Here is a 13,078-nt window from a genome sequence, read left to right on the forward strand (position 1 = left end):
CCAGGCCCAGAAGTCTTTTTTCTCGGAGTCAGCCAGCTAGAAGCTGGCCCCCAGAGCAGAGGCACCACACACACCTGCTCGTATGACATGACCCATTGGTCGTAAGGAGACAGCCTGATAAGTGTGTCCAATGTAACTGGGGGGTGGACCTGGGGCCTGGATTCACTGAGTGTCTCCTCTGTGCCAGACACTTTTGGGCAGTTTACATACATCCTCTCCATAAACCCTCCCTGGGATTTGGCAGTAAATATTATTATCCCAAGATTACAGATGGAGGAAATGGGTCCAGAGATTGACCTATCTTGGCCAAGGACACATGCCAATCAACAGCAGAGTTAATTTTCAAACCAAGGTCTGCTGACTCCAAGTTTATTTCTGTCTAATGTACCACATTGTTTCCCAAACAGAGGAAGGAGTTCAAAAATTTTAAGGGAAATAAAAAATACATGCTGGAAAAAAAAGGCAGCCAACAAATATTTACTGAGCCCAGGAAATACCACTCAAAATGACAAGATGTTGTTGAGTAGGTACTACTCACTAGCGCCTGGTGTTAAGGCCCTAAAGAGTTCTTCTCTGGGTGAAGATGATGGCATTTTCTGGGTCAAGTAACTTAGATGTAATCCTCCCCCACACCTTCCACTCAGCACAATCTCCTTCTCCTTCGTCCCCACCTCCCTCTCTTCTTCCACCTCCTCATAATTCTCTCTGCCTCCAGCACCTCATAATTCTAGGTTTAGCTCTCTATCCTTTCATCAACCTGCTTATTCAAAAAATTATTTCAGGCAGTTTGCACAAATAGATAATTCAAGTTAGAAAATAAATCGTAAAAACTAAAGAAGGTAGGAAAAGAAATTGAAGCCAGAGTTATCGTTAGTATTAGAGTCATACGTTAAAGTTCTATACACAGCTAGCAATGGACTAGAATGTGTACATGAGCTTCCCAGACACCAATGCCAAGGTTAGAAGGAGCAATTCTACAAATCAAGCTCCATGAGATGATAATAATGTTGCTTTGGAGTGCTGAGAGCAGAAAATATTATTCCATTAGACTTTAATCATTTATTCAACAAATACATTTTTAAATATCTACCAGATACCAAGGCCCTAGGATATGAGAGTTAAAAACAACCTGCTGAGTGCTTGAATATCCTAAGATGACATTTACACAGTTTGTCTACTAACCAGCATTCAAACTACTGCCTTGGTGGGATTTTTTTTAAAAACCACTCAGAATGTATCTCTCTTGAAAGCTAAGATTCCAATCTATTTCCATCATCGTCAAAATCCCTCTAGCTAGTTTACTGCCAGGCTGTAATTGGTCACACCAGTGTTCCAGCTGACGAGGATAGTATTCTAATTGGTCTCACTAAAGTTCCAATAGCATTCCAATTGGTCATGCCAGTGCTCCCAATTGGTCACGCTAACATTCCAAGTGGACATTCCAGTTGGACACACGAAAGTTTTCATTAGAAACCTGGGGCTGCTTAATTTCATATGCTCCATTAATAACAAAATTTTCATTTACTTTCTCCCAGCTTATGTCTGTTGGCGTGACCTCTACCTTTCATTATCATCACCCATCATCTTTGTCATTAATAAATACTGTTCCGCCTGGCCAGTATGGCTAAATGGTTGAGCATCAACCCATAAATGAGGAGGTCATGGTTGGATTCCTGGTCAGGGTACATGCCCGAGTTGCAGGCTCAAAACCCCAGTGTGGGGTATGCAGGAGGCAGCCGATCAATGATTCTCTCTCATCATTGATGTTTCTATCTTTCTCTCTCCCTCTCCCTTCCTCTTTGAAATCAATAAAAACATGTTTTTAATAAATAAATAAATACAAACATATATACATACATACTATCCCTTGCTCTGAACTCAAAATCAGCCTTCAACAGGCTTACCCCTGTCCAGCTCCACTTCTCCATCTCCAGGCCACACATGGCCTTCAGCCACTATTATGTACTGTAACCTCTGTCCTATGTGTCTTAATAGGATTTAATCACCCTACAGTCTTAACTGCTCCTTTATGAGCTGATCCTGACTTTCACCTCATATGACACATCCTCCCTCGTCTGTCAGGTGAAGACCATTCCGCTCCAACAACCCAAGGTACAGAACCCCTTTCTCCCTGGAAGTGTGAGACTATTTCCAGACCACTGTTTGTCCCTATTGATGGTCTAGGTCTGCCCTCCTCTTCTAAGGCAGCGCATTCAGTAATATCATATTTTCTCCAAGTACCTAGAACCCAATATAGTCAGCTGGTCACAGTGTCTTTTGATCAACAGTTTCTCTACCTACTCTGGGCACATTCCATCTCCTCAGGAGCTTCAACATCCTTGTTTGTCTTCCTTTCAGGACCCACTCTGGCTCCACATTTCTTGGCTTCAGCACCAATAGGCTTTGTTTCCACTTTGTTTCGGTTTCTCAGCAGTATGGTCACAGCCTGGCCCTCATCTTTGTCCAGAATGTGTTTGCTCTGCTTCTAAAATCTTCAACTCAGAATTCCTCTCTTCTGGCCACAATCCTCTAACCTTTCAACTGTCTCATTTACTCCAGTAATCTTTAATTTCTTCCTCGGTGGCTGCTAGTTGCTTAATAACCCTCTATTTTCCTAGATTACCAACTTCCTTTAGGCAACATCTGTCTTCTTATCCTCTCCACACCTTTGAGGTTAGTCATTGCAATTGTATAATATCAGCAGCAGAACACCCCTCATCCAGCTCATCCCTGAAGCCCCTCGACCTGAGGGGCATTTGCATTACCAGAGCCCAGCCTGTGCTAAGCCCTTTGTCCATGTTTCCACTCCCCATGGCCTGAGGATCGCTGGTAAAAGGCATTTAATGATGCCAATTGGTTTCCATACAATTTATGCAAGTTAATTACAGCTGCTGCTATTTAATCACAGCTGATCTTCCAATACCGCCTGGCAAAACTTCTGTTCATCTCTGGCTGGTTCCTTTCAGAGAACATTCCAAATCTTTTCCATTCTCCTCAATCCCTAAACCCCACCCTGTCCCCCTCCTCTCCTCAAATAACCTCTTCTCATATTTACTGGAAATATCTTTTTTTAATTATCTGATCACTCATTGAACTTACATCTTTTCTATTTCAAAGTTTCCCAGAATCGTCTCTCATTCATACATCTTACATCCAGGTCTTAGAGAAAGCCAGCCCATACCTCCTTACCAAGGTCAGTCTGAGAGAACCGCACAGAGCCAACTCCTCAGTCAGGCTCTTCCACCTTTAAAACTGTCCCCTAGCCCAGGAAGTTTCCAGGTTGCACATAAAAAACACATGTTAAAAAACACAGTGATTGCAGAGTTGGCTCCTAAAGTGCCCCGTCGGACCCACCTTCCCGTTGCTGACCACTTCTCAGTCTCTACACCCTTCACGCCATCCTCACACAGCTCGATGCGACTTCAGATTCTGTCCCTGGCCAACCAGTGGCATTTGCCTTTGTTCTCTGAGTTCTGGTCCTGTTCCTCCCTCCGGCTGGTAACTCGGAATGACGCCTGCTCACATGGTCCTAGGCTCTCCTTCACCTCTGTGCTGCCTTCCAGGAAGTTCCCAGCAAGTCCGTGCTACTCTAGGGTAGGACCATTAATCATCCACTCTGACAGGCATTTAATCTCTCCCTCACCATCAGCCTCTATTTCTCAGGCTAGAAACATGATCAGGTTTCTGACATTTGAAAGAACCTTCCCTCCTGACCTGGCCTTCCCCTCGAGCAACCACCACCGACTCCTGTGAGCGCTCACCAGGCCAGTGCCTGCTCTGTGTGGTGCGTGTGGTGCGTGTGGTGCGTGAATGCAGTCTCTGTCTGTCTCCTCCCTCCCCAAGCTCTAGAAAGAAAGATCTGCCCTGCTGCCTCTTCTTCCTCACCTGCCTATCACTTCTTGATAGGATGCCTGCATGCCTGCCAGCCGCTCCTGCCTCCACCAGGGAGGACACAGAAACAGTTCTGCTTTTGGGGACAGTTGTCCAAACTTGCAGATGTAACTTACACATCTCAGCTCCCGACCGACTCTCCCTTCCTCCACTCATCAGTGCAAGCTACTCCTGGCCACTTCCTTCCTTTCGGGTTTTCTGACCTTTCTTTTTTCTTCTCCGTCTCCTTTGATGGTTTCTTTTATTGTCTCCCCCTTAAGAAAACGTCTTGGGTGCCTTAGCTCTCAAGCCCAAGACTGGGATTATCTATCTCTGGATCCAGCCTGCTTGTCTGGAGAACCAAGGCATGGCCTCTGCTCAGACCTGCAGGGCAAGGCCCTGGAGGAATCTCTTGGGGTCATGCAGCCACAGTAATGTGTGGGGAGGGGGAGGGGAAGGGAGGGGAGGGGAAGGAGGCAGGAGGCTAGAGACTAGCAGGCAGGCTTCATATGCAGCCCTGGCTTCTGCTCTCCCAATTGTTTCAATTGTTTCAACCTGTGTCAATGAGCAAGCAAAGGGATTGGGAGGCGGGTGTTTTGTTTTTCTTACTCTGAAGGGCCATAAAACTGGGTAATGAAACTTTAAGAAAAACCAGTGAACAAAACGATCCCTCCCCCCTCTCATTTCACCCCTACCAGTAATTTCTTCCAGAAGGTCAAATCCATCTCCTTTCTTGGAGATGAAAAAAAGCTGACATCTCAGAGCAAATCGTCACTTCCTGTTTCCAAAAGCTATTTCTGACTAGAGCTGATAAAAAGAATTTGCCTTTCAACTGGTTCTCTCCTTCAAGGGCTACATCTTGAAACAATTACCTCCACCTTTAAGTGTGGAACACGACCTGGGAGTTACTGACCAGCAGCGGCGGACTGCGCCAGACCGGCAATCCGAAACCGGAAGGCCAGGACGGCCTGGAAAGACATGAAAGGGAAAATGTGTCCTTTGCCCTTTGGAATAAGAGGCCCAGGCCCTGCCGGGAGCCTCGTGCATGATCAACACTGTGCAGAGAGGTGCTTGTCGCTGACCCGAGTTGGATCCTGATCAGTCCCCGCCGGTGAAATCCTCTCTCACAACCTGCGCTCCCCGATCTGTCACAAGGGGCAAAGCACCTACTTCACACTGTGGTCTGGAGAGCCAACGGCAAATGAAAAACTAGAGGAACACAGTTACTTCTGCCTCAATCTCCTGGGGGATTTTCGGGAATAACTGTCAAAACCCTGTTTTCTTCACTCATGACTCCAGTGTCTCGCCTCCCCAGACAGACCTGTGCCGCCCAGGACCATGTCCATGGCTCTGTTTAATGTTCTTTTTGAGACAGAAATACCCCCTTAAAGGTGCTTTTGGGAAATCGGTCAGCAGGACCTGTGGAGACTTTGCTGGGCTCACATGTCTGGGCACACTGCTCCCTCAGTCGCCTCAAGGGCAGGAGCCGGGCCTGTGTCTCAAGCCCGTGTCCCCTGCTCAGTGTCTGGACGCACAGATCATTGTGCTCAGTTTTAACAAAACTGGAGTAACTGCACTATGGCTGTAAGAGGCAGGCAACACCGAGTCCATATTGTCACCCCGTTCTCTGTAAAGAACACAGGTTCATTGGCTTTTCCAGGTTAACAACAAGTGGTGAACCTACAGAAAGTCATGCCCACTGACTCTCAATCCCCTAAATCTGTCACTCTCTACACCTCTCCTAAACGGCAGCCAAAACAATAAGGCTGCCTAGTGCCTGGAGCTGTAGGTCAGGTAGGAGGACTGAGACGAAGCCTGGTAGCCTTCAAGGTTTCCCCAAAGCTGGGTTATGTCCTCACAAGGAGGTTTGTATCCTTTCTTCTCCTCCACTTGGCTTCCCTACTCTCTCTTCTTTTTGACACTGAATATCCTTTCTGCTCTGGACATCGATGACATCATAGATGGCCAGTCTCTGCAAAGTGCTGCGTTTGGCTGCCGGGTCGTCAAAATCTCTTACCCAGTGAAGAGCATCAGCTTCCTTCCTGAGTTCATCCCCTCTGGAGAGAGGTCCATGGGGGAGGCAGAGGAGCTTGCTGTGCAGGAACCTTCTGGACTCAAGAGAACCATGGAGGCTGCTTCAGAGAAAGCCACCAGGGACCTCAACTACATCAACAGACCATGGGGAATGCTCTCTGTGACACAGAGATTTTGTTGCCAGTGAAGCTGGTCACAAGGAGGGGGGCACTGGCCCACGCCTGTGTTCCCAGGGTGCTATTTTGGGCCCCGGGCTGGCATAGCCCCGTGTGCAGCACTCAGAGGTGCAGCTGGACAATGCTTTGACCTGCTTAGGGAACAGAGGGCAAGGGTCAGCCCCGTGAGTTCTGTACCCAGACCATCCCAGACCTGTGAAAACTGATCCAGGCTGTGGCCCCTTGAAGACCCAGTTGTACATTTCCTGGGAAATGTCTCTTCCTAACGGGGAAGGTTCCCCAGAAAATCCAGATATGCTCAAGTGAGTCTGAGACTATATCTGAGTAGGTGCTTCCTAGTCAGTCCCAAGAGATGCTGCAGCTGCCTCGATCCCAGCCTGCATCGGGTTGCAGACAAGTAATAATTAGCTTTAACTTGTGTCCATAATCTATGTGTTGCCCATGTGGACCGGCCCCTATGCTGATTCGGTTTGGTCCTGGTTTGCCCATCTAACCCCAAGGTCTTCATGTTCTCTCTTTCTGATTTCTGGAGACTGGATGGATTAACGCAGAAACAGATGGGAATGGAGAGATCAGTGCTTAGCAGGGGCTGGGCCGGGCCAGGCTGAGTGGGGCACGGCTCATGAGTTGAGTGGGGAACATTCTTCCTTCCCCTTGGCTCCAGGAGGGAGGCTGGTTTTGGTCAGGAGAACAGCTGTGGGGAGAGAGAGCTCAGTGGGGATTTGGAGCCCCTGTAAGCACAGGGCCTGGCCTATGCTGGTTGGGTTTGGGTTTCCTTGAGTCCCCCGAGTGCTATTCCAGCCAGTGGACAGGACAAAGTCTAGAGCGGAGGTTGCAGATTAGAGGTCTGTGGTCCAGGCTTAGCCACATGTATCATGTGGTTCAAAAAGTATTTTTTTTTCCATTTAAATTAGTCATTTTTAAAACAGAAACTTATCTTGAAATCTGGATGTCCAGCTGCTTGTGAGAAAAGGGACTATCTAGCAACACTGGGCCCACATGGGCAGTCAGCTAGAGTTGAGTAGCAGCTGCCTCCTTTAGCAGGACACACTCAGTGTGCCGGAACAGCATGCCCCAGGGGAGCAGCGTCAACGGCAGACAGAAGGCCCCAGACTATGATTGTGAAAGACACTGTTCAGAGCTCCGCAGGCCTTGGAGCAGGAGGCCAGGCTGGCTCAGGGCAGGGATGGTTTCTGAGTACTGGAAGAAATGGGCAATTGTTTGCCTCCGTTCTCTGCCTCAAGGCCATGAGTCATTCTTGCTCCTATCACCAGAAGCCAAGGGCCCTGCAGTCCAGGATAACACAGTAAATGAGGCAAGTCTCTCCTGCCCCCAGCTCAGAAGACACATGTGTGTACTCCAAGCCACCAATGGCATCGCATCAGCGCTGTGCTGCAAGGATGAAGTGTCTTTTCAGTCAGCATCCAGCAGATTTCGGGAAAGCATGAACTTTCAGTTTGGGATTTGGAGCTGGGAACTCAAAGATCTCAAGCTCAGGCACCACCATGTCCAGCAAACACAGGAGTGAGAGCTGAGGCGCACATGCGTCCTATGACATGAACCCAGAATTTGCCAAGGAAGGAGTATTTCACACTCCTTTCATTTTACTCCTGAAAGACTGAAAGAATACAATGAAAGCTATGAGGGGAAGTTAGGGCTAAATTCAGGAAGATCTTTAAATCCTAGAGGTGGCTAATAAGAACTATACTCCAAAAGATACCAAGCCGAAGCATCCTCCTCATTGGTACATGCAAAGCACATGACTGTCACCAAACCCATAGCACACAAGAAAGATTCAGAATACACTGGACATACAGGGGATGGAGCTTAAGACTTTTTCAAAAGTCTAAAATCCAGTCTATAGACGGACAAGACAGACTCCCTGAGGTGGTGCTGGGAACCAGCCTGACTGCTTGGATGGAGACTCAGAGTAGGAAGCAGAAGCACTGCCACAGAGAGAGGTGCAGGGTGAAAGGACAGAACGGGACTGATAGCTGTGTCCCTAACTCCTCTTCCAAGAAAAAGCCATAGAATGTATCAGTTACTCAGCCTGCCCTTATCTCAGCCAATGGGAAAGCAAGGGAAACTAGCCCAAGGCCAAAAGTATGCTAGCCACCCCCTGTCTTTGTGTAACCAGACCCTAACTGCACCCTGCCCTTGCGTCATTAGCCCCCGGCCCTCACTCAACCAACTGGAATCAGCCAAATCAGTGGTCCGAGTGAGCCCTCAACCCCCCCCTCCCCCCTAGCCCTATAAAATCTTTGTTCTTTCGAGACTCCGGGCTCTCTCTCGCATCCTACCGCTGTGCCGGTAATGGAGGCAGAGAGGGACCAAGCTCAGCTTGAATAAAGGCTCTATGCTTTTGCATCGGACTTGGCGCTCCCTGGTGGATCTATGGGGGGTCTTGAAATCTGGGCATAACACAGGGCAGTCCTGAAAGAGCAGCTGGGGCAGCTGCAGAGAACTCAGGGACCTCACACTGCAGCCATGACCTCCGATGCCTGGTTACCTGCCAGGCCCTGCCTTCCTGAAATACCCACCTCCCGACAATTTTATGACAGGTTCCCTTCCACCTCCAAATTTTCTTTTTTCTGTTTTTTTTACTGTCTTCTTTGTTTGTTTGTTTGTTTGTTTGTTGTTTTTTAAATAATATTCCATAGTCTTCCTGCCTCAGCCCCACACCCAACCACACCTTGTGCAGCCTTGAAAATACAATCTAGTGGGTTGTTCTACGTACTCTGTGAAAATGCTTTTCTGCCATTTGAGATTTTTCTATCAGTCTATTTTCTTTCCTGGGTTTTTATTTTTATTTTTTAAAATATATTTTTACTGATTTCAGAGAGGAAGGGAGAGGGTTAGAGAGATAGAAACATCAATGAGGAGAGAGACTCATTGATCAGCTGCCTCCTGCACGCCCCACACTGGTGGCTGAGCCTGCAACCCGGGCATATGCTACGTCTGGGAATTGAACCATGACCTCCTGGTTTATAGGTCAACGCTCAACCACTGAACCACACCAACCAGACTTTCCTGGGTTTTTAAAGGAAAAAGTCAAAACTTTTAAAAATAAATAGAAAAAATAAGAAGACTCAATTTCTGTTGCTCCTCAGATTTTCCGGGAGTAGGATGAGCAAGAGAAATGGCACACAATTGAAACAGAAAATCAAATGGAGCCAAGAATGTGGTAACTTATTCATCAGCAATGAAAAAATAACAAATTAGTAACAGCCTGTGAGCTGCTGGAACTCATTTTTTTATAAAGCCATTTGACTTTTTAAAAAACGTTTCAAAACACACTCAACACCAGGAGACACCTGGGAGCCGAGAGGTTTATCCTGAGACCAAAGGTCAGAGTCAAAGCCTCTGAACAATTTTAATTTTATGCTGATAAAAAAACATTAGAGCTCTGGGGGAAAGATTGCCAGCGGTCATCTAATCAAACCCCCTCACATGAAGGAACTGAGTTTCCTTCTTTAATTAGCAAGCACCTGAGCACCCTTTATATGCCAGTACAATACCAGGAGCTACAAAGCATGTGCCCATAAACTTTAGTCATGGTTCAGTGCTCAGAGTCACTGAAAATGCAAGAAGGATGTAAGCTAAGGAAACCTATTAAGTAGTTATATTATTACATTTCAGAAAGTAAAATTTCTAAATAGCCCCTCAATAGATTCTAAAAAGACTTTTGATAAAAATTCAATATTCTTCCTAAAAATCGTAACTCATTATTTACAACAGGTTAAAACTGCTCAAGAGTAGAAAAGTCAATTAATTATGATACTTTCACTTTAAAAATATTTATAAATGACAGTAAAGACAACTCCACAGAAAAATTTAAAAATGGGGGAAAAAACTATGATGTGAAGCATACAAAATCTGAGGACAACACTGTATGGTGCTGAATAGAGCTTTGCAAATTGTATGTACACGTAACAAGAAGGACCAAAAGAAAATAAGGAGAAGACATTTCAGAGATTTATTTGACTGGGAGGAGAGCAGCTAATTTTATTTTTCATTTTGGTGTGTATTAAATTACATTAAAATATTATTTATGTAATACATTTCATCAAAGAAGACTACACAAGAGTGCAAAGGGGAAGAATGAGTGGGAAACGGGCACAAAATAAGCTAACCAATTGGCTTTCTAAAGCCACCTGCAGTCAAGCTGGGGTTCACGTGATAGTATGAGGGTGACTTTGCCAACAGAGAGCTCCTTCCCTGAACCAGACCTGGAGAAAGTGCTGCCTGGGAATCTGTCTAACCAGCCCGACAGGTTATTCATGGCCGGCCAGCCCCGCCCCGCCCCTCCCTCGCCCTCCCCACCTCTCTCCTGCTCTGCAATGCTCAACGTTCCGGCTGGTTTCACCTGCTGAATCAACACCACACACTGAGCAGCCAATCCCACCTCCAGGAAGGATGGGAAAGCAGGAACCTTAACCCTGCACAGAAAGGGGCTTGAACACTGAGGTCCCGTAGAATCTCAGGGCCTCAGCCCCATCGCCCTTACCTGTTGAAGCATCTCTTCAGCAGCATTGAGTTTCACCTGGTGTCCTTCCAGACACACCTCCAGGTCCCGAATCTTCTCTCCTTGGGCTTCCACTTGGTCTGTGAGGACACTCACCTGGTGGGGGAAATAAAGCAACGGTGGTGGAGGGAGGGGCAGGAATGGCTCCTCACAGGGGGAGGTGAGCCCTGAAGCCACTGATCCTTACACAGGAAGACTGGCTTTTCTGCCTGATGGGTGGCAGGTCGGGGAAGAGTTCTGGACGAAGGAAACTCCCATTGTTTTCTTACCTGACCAGGGAGTCTCAGCCGTCTCAATAGCCTTGGTTGCGTTTCCTGCTCTTGACAGGCTCAAGAGAAAAACGCCCAGCGGTCACGGTCACGAGAGCTGCCTCTGGGCTGAACTCTGGCTCTTATTCCTCTTCCAGAGATCCCTCAGGCAGCCCGACCTCAAGGCACAGCAGGCTGGCTTGCCTGGGTTCCTGCCACCTCATGTGGCAGAGCAGTCCAAGCTGTGTGGAGACTAACCAATGACCTCACCTCTCTCATAGGGTGTGAGGGCTGCTCACCTATCAGGGGAGTGTTCTGAAGCAATTAAGGAATGTGGGACGCAAAGGGCATGTATTAGCACTGACAAAACTTGGCTCCAGAAAGGTTTTTGTGCTTCACAGGCCAAAACACGACTCTGAAGTCATAAATATACACAAGCCACACTGCACATACAGTGGCAGGGAAACGGGACATCTTTCTGGAAAACACTGAACATATTTACTGGAATTAATTTAAAAAATACAATTTTAATAAATTATATATATTAATACCCTAAATATACACTGAGTGAGCAGATTATTATGACCGGCCAGATTATTATGACCACCCCATCAGTACTTCATTGACACTCCCCAAAATACTGAATATTGAAAACTTCCTAAGCAAGTACTTTCAAGGTTTTATTATTATTTGCATAACTAATTCACTTCATTTTACTGATGGGGTGGTCATAATAATCTGGCCACTCAGTGTATACGGAAAGGATTTTTATGGCCTGCTTTTTAGCAAACTGCCTCAGGATCCGTTTCTTTTTGTTTGTTTTTTTCTTAATTAGCGGGTGCCTCAGACCAGGAAGGTGAAGAAATCGAATGGGTGATCTCCCCAAAATAGAGCAATCAATGCCTGGTAAATGGAGACCCGTTAGACCCATTTGGTTCTTCAGTGATGGCTGAGTCATTGCTGTTTACATATCCTAAATGGCCTCTCAGCCTGTAAAGGAATAACAGCTGGAGCAAGAAAGAGTTCATGTGAATTCATTCAGGAGTGTTTAAACTTCATGAATGAGAAAGCTCCCCTTACAGAGGAAGGAATCTAAATTAATATGGCTACTTTAAGCTTTCCATTTTGATGGTCCAGAGTGATTAATGAATTATTGAAACATATTGAGGCATGGTGTGCTAACATTTCAATTATAATCCCCAAACGGGCACCTTCTGTTAACCAGGCTCATTTTAAACATAAACCTTTGTGGGTTTTTTTGTTTTTGAATCTTTACTGCCCAACAGCATCAGCAGTCTGGCCTTTTCAACTACTACCTTTCCTTTCAAAAGGGTAGGATTCCAGGAGGTGGTCTTTGGGCCTGGCTCCCAGAGCTTCTGTTTGGGAAGGATGTGTTCCGGTTAATCTTACTATGAGGATTAACACCTATAGTCTGCACCACACCCTGGGCCTTGGGGCCATGAGCTGGTGGTACCCTAAGGAATGACATGTAGTCTGTAGCATTCCATAGCTCATAGCTCAGCTTCATGTCTGACTCAAGACACACAGGGCTGCAGGGTCCTGAGGAACCTCAATACCTACTCAGAATTATGAATGGAGAGATGTAGAAAATTAGGACAAGAAGTATAAAGATCTTAGAATGTAACCTTTATGTAATAAAAAAATATATTTTTGAGCCCCTACTACATGCTAGGCATGATTTCAGACACTGGGAGAGAGACAAAGGTAAAAAAAGAAAAGAAAAGCCTTGCCTTCAGAACTTATACTCTAATGAAGAGATAAACGATTTTGGTTTTATTTGTTTTGAACTAATCCTGGAAATAAAGTATTTGATTCTGTGTGATTCCCCTTATTCTTCTACAAGTAAACCCAGGAAAACATGGGCCAAGGGCTTCAAAGAATTCAGTCTAAGCAAGAGGCCTTCCTAGGCTGGGTTTGTCTAATGGACTCCATGGGGGCACTAGACAGCGGTGATGATGGGAGCAAGCTCCAGGCAGAACAGAAATCGCCGGGATCCACTTCTGACTTTTCTAATAAGCAGGTTTCCAATTGTGTTACAATTATTTAAATAAAGATTATTCAAGAATTTGTAAGTTGTTTTCTTTAAACAACTTCCAACAACATGCACATCAAAGAGATGATCACACAGGACTTTTATTAAAATGTAATCCTCTAACTAGGAATGTGCTATGTCAGCCATGAAGGTTTCTGGTTCAAAAGTTTGC

General features: G+C 46.1%; 1 protein-coding gene across 11 annotated transcripts in view; it reads right to left on the minus strand.

Moving 5' to 3' along the window:
• PPFIBP2 (PPFIA binding protein 2) overlaps window positions 1-13,078 on the minus strand; it is a 125,884-nt gene that overhangs the window by 42,071 nt on the left and 70,735 nt on the right. For 8 of the 11 annotated variants that reach the window (XM_023754583.1, XM_023754584.1, XM_023754574.1 and 5 more), the window contains one exon: window positions 10,588-10,701. The exons of 1 other annotated variant lie outside the window; for it this stretch is intronic. In XM_023754583.1, the coding sequence (XP_023610351.1) occupies window positions 10,588-10,701 (114 nt within the window). Of the gene's footprint in view, window positions 1-10,587; window positions 10,702-10,792; window positions 11,313-13,078 lie in introns of those variants that run through there. 2 more of the 11 variants (XM_023754581.1, XM_023754580.1) reach the window with 2 other exon arrangements.

Source organism: Myotis lucifugus, unplaced genomic scaffold (genome assembly GCF_000147115.1).
Source record: "Myotis lucifugus unplaced genomic scaffold, Myoluc2.0 scaffold_61, whole genome shotgun sequence".
In the NCBI taxonomy this organism is placed as follows: Eukaryota; Metazoa; Chordata; class Mammalia; order Chiroptera; family Vespertilionidae; genus Myotis; species Myotis lucifugus.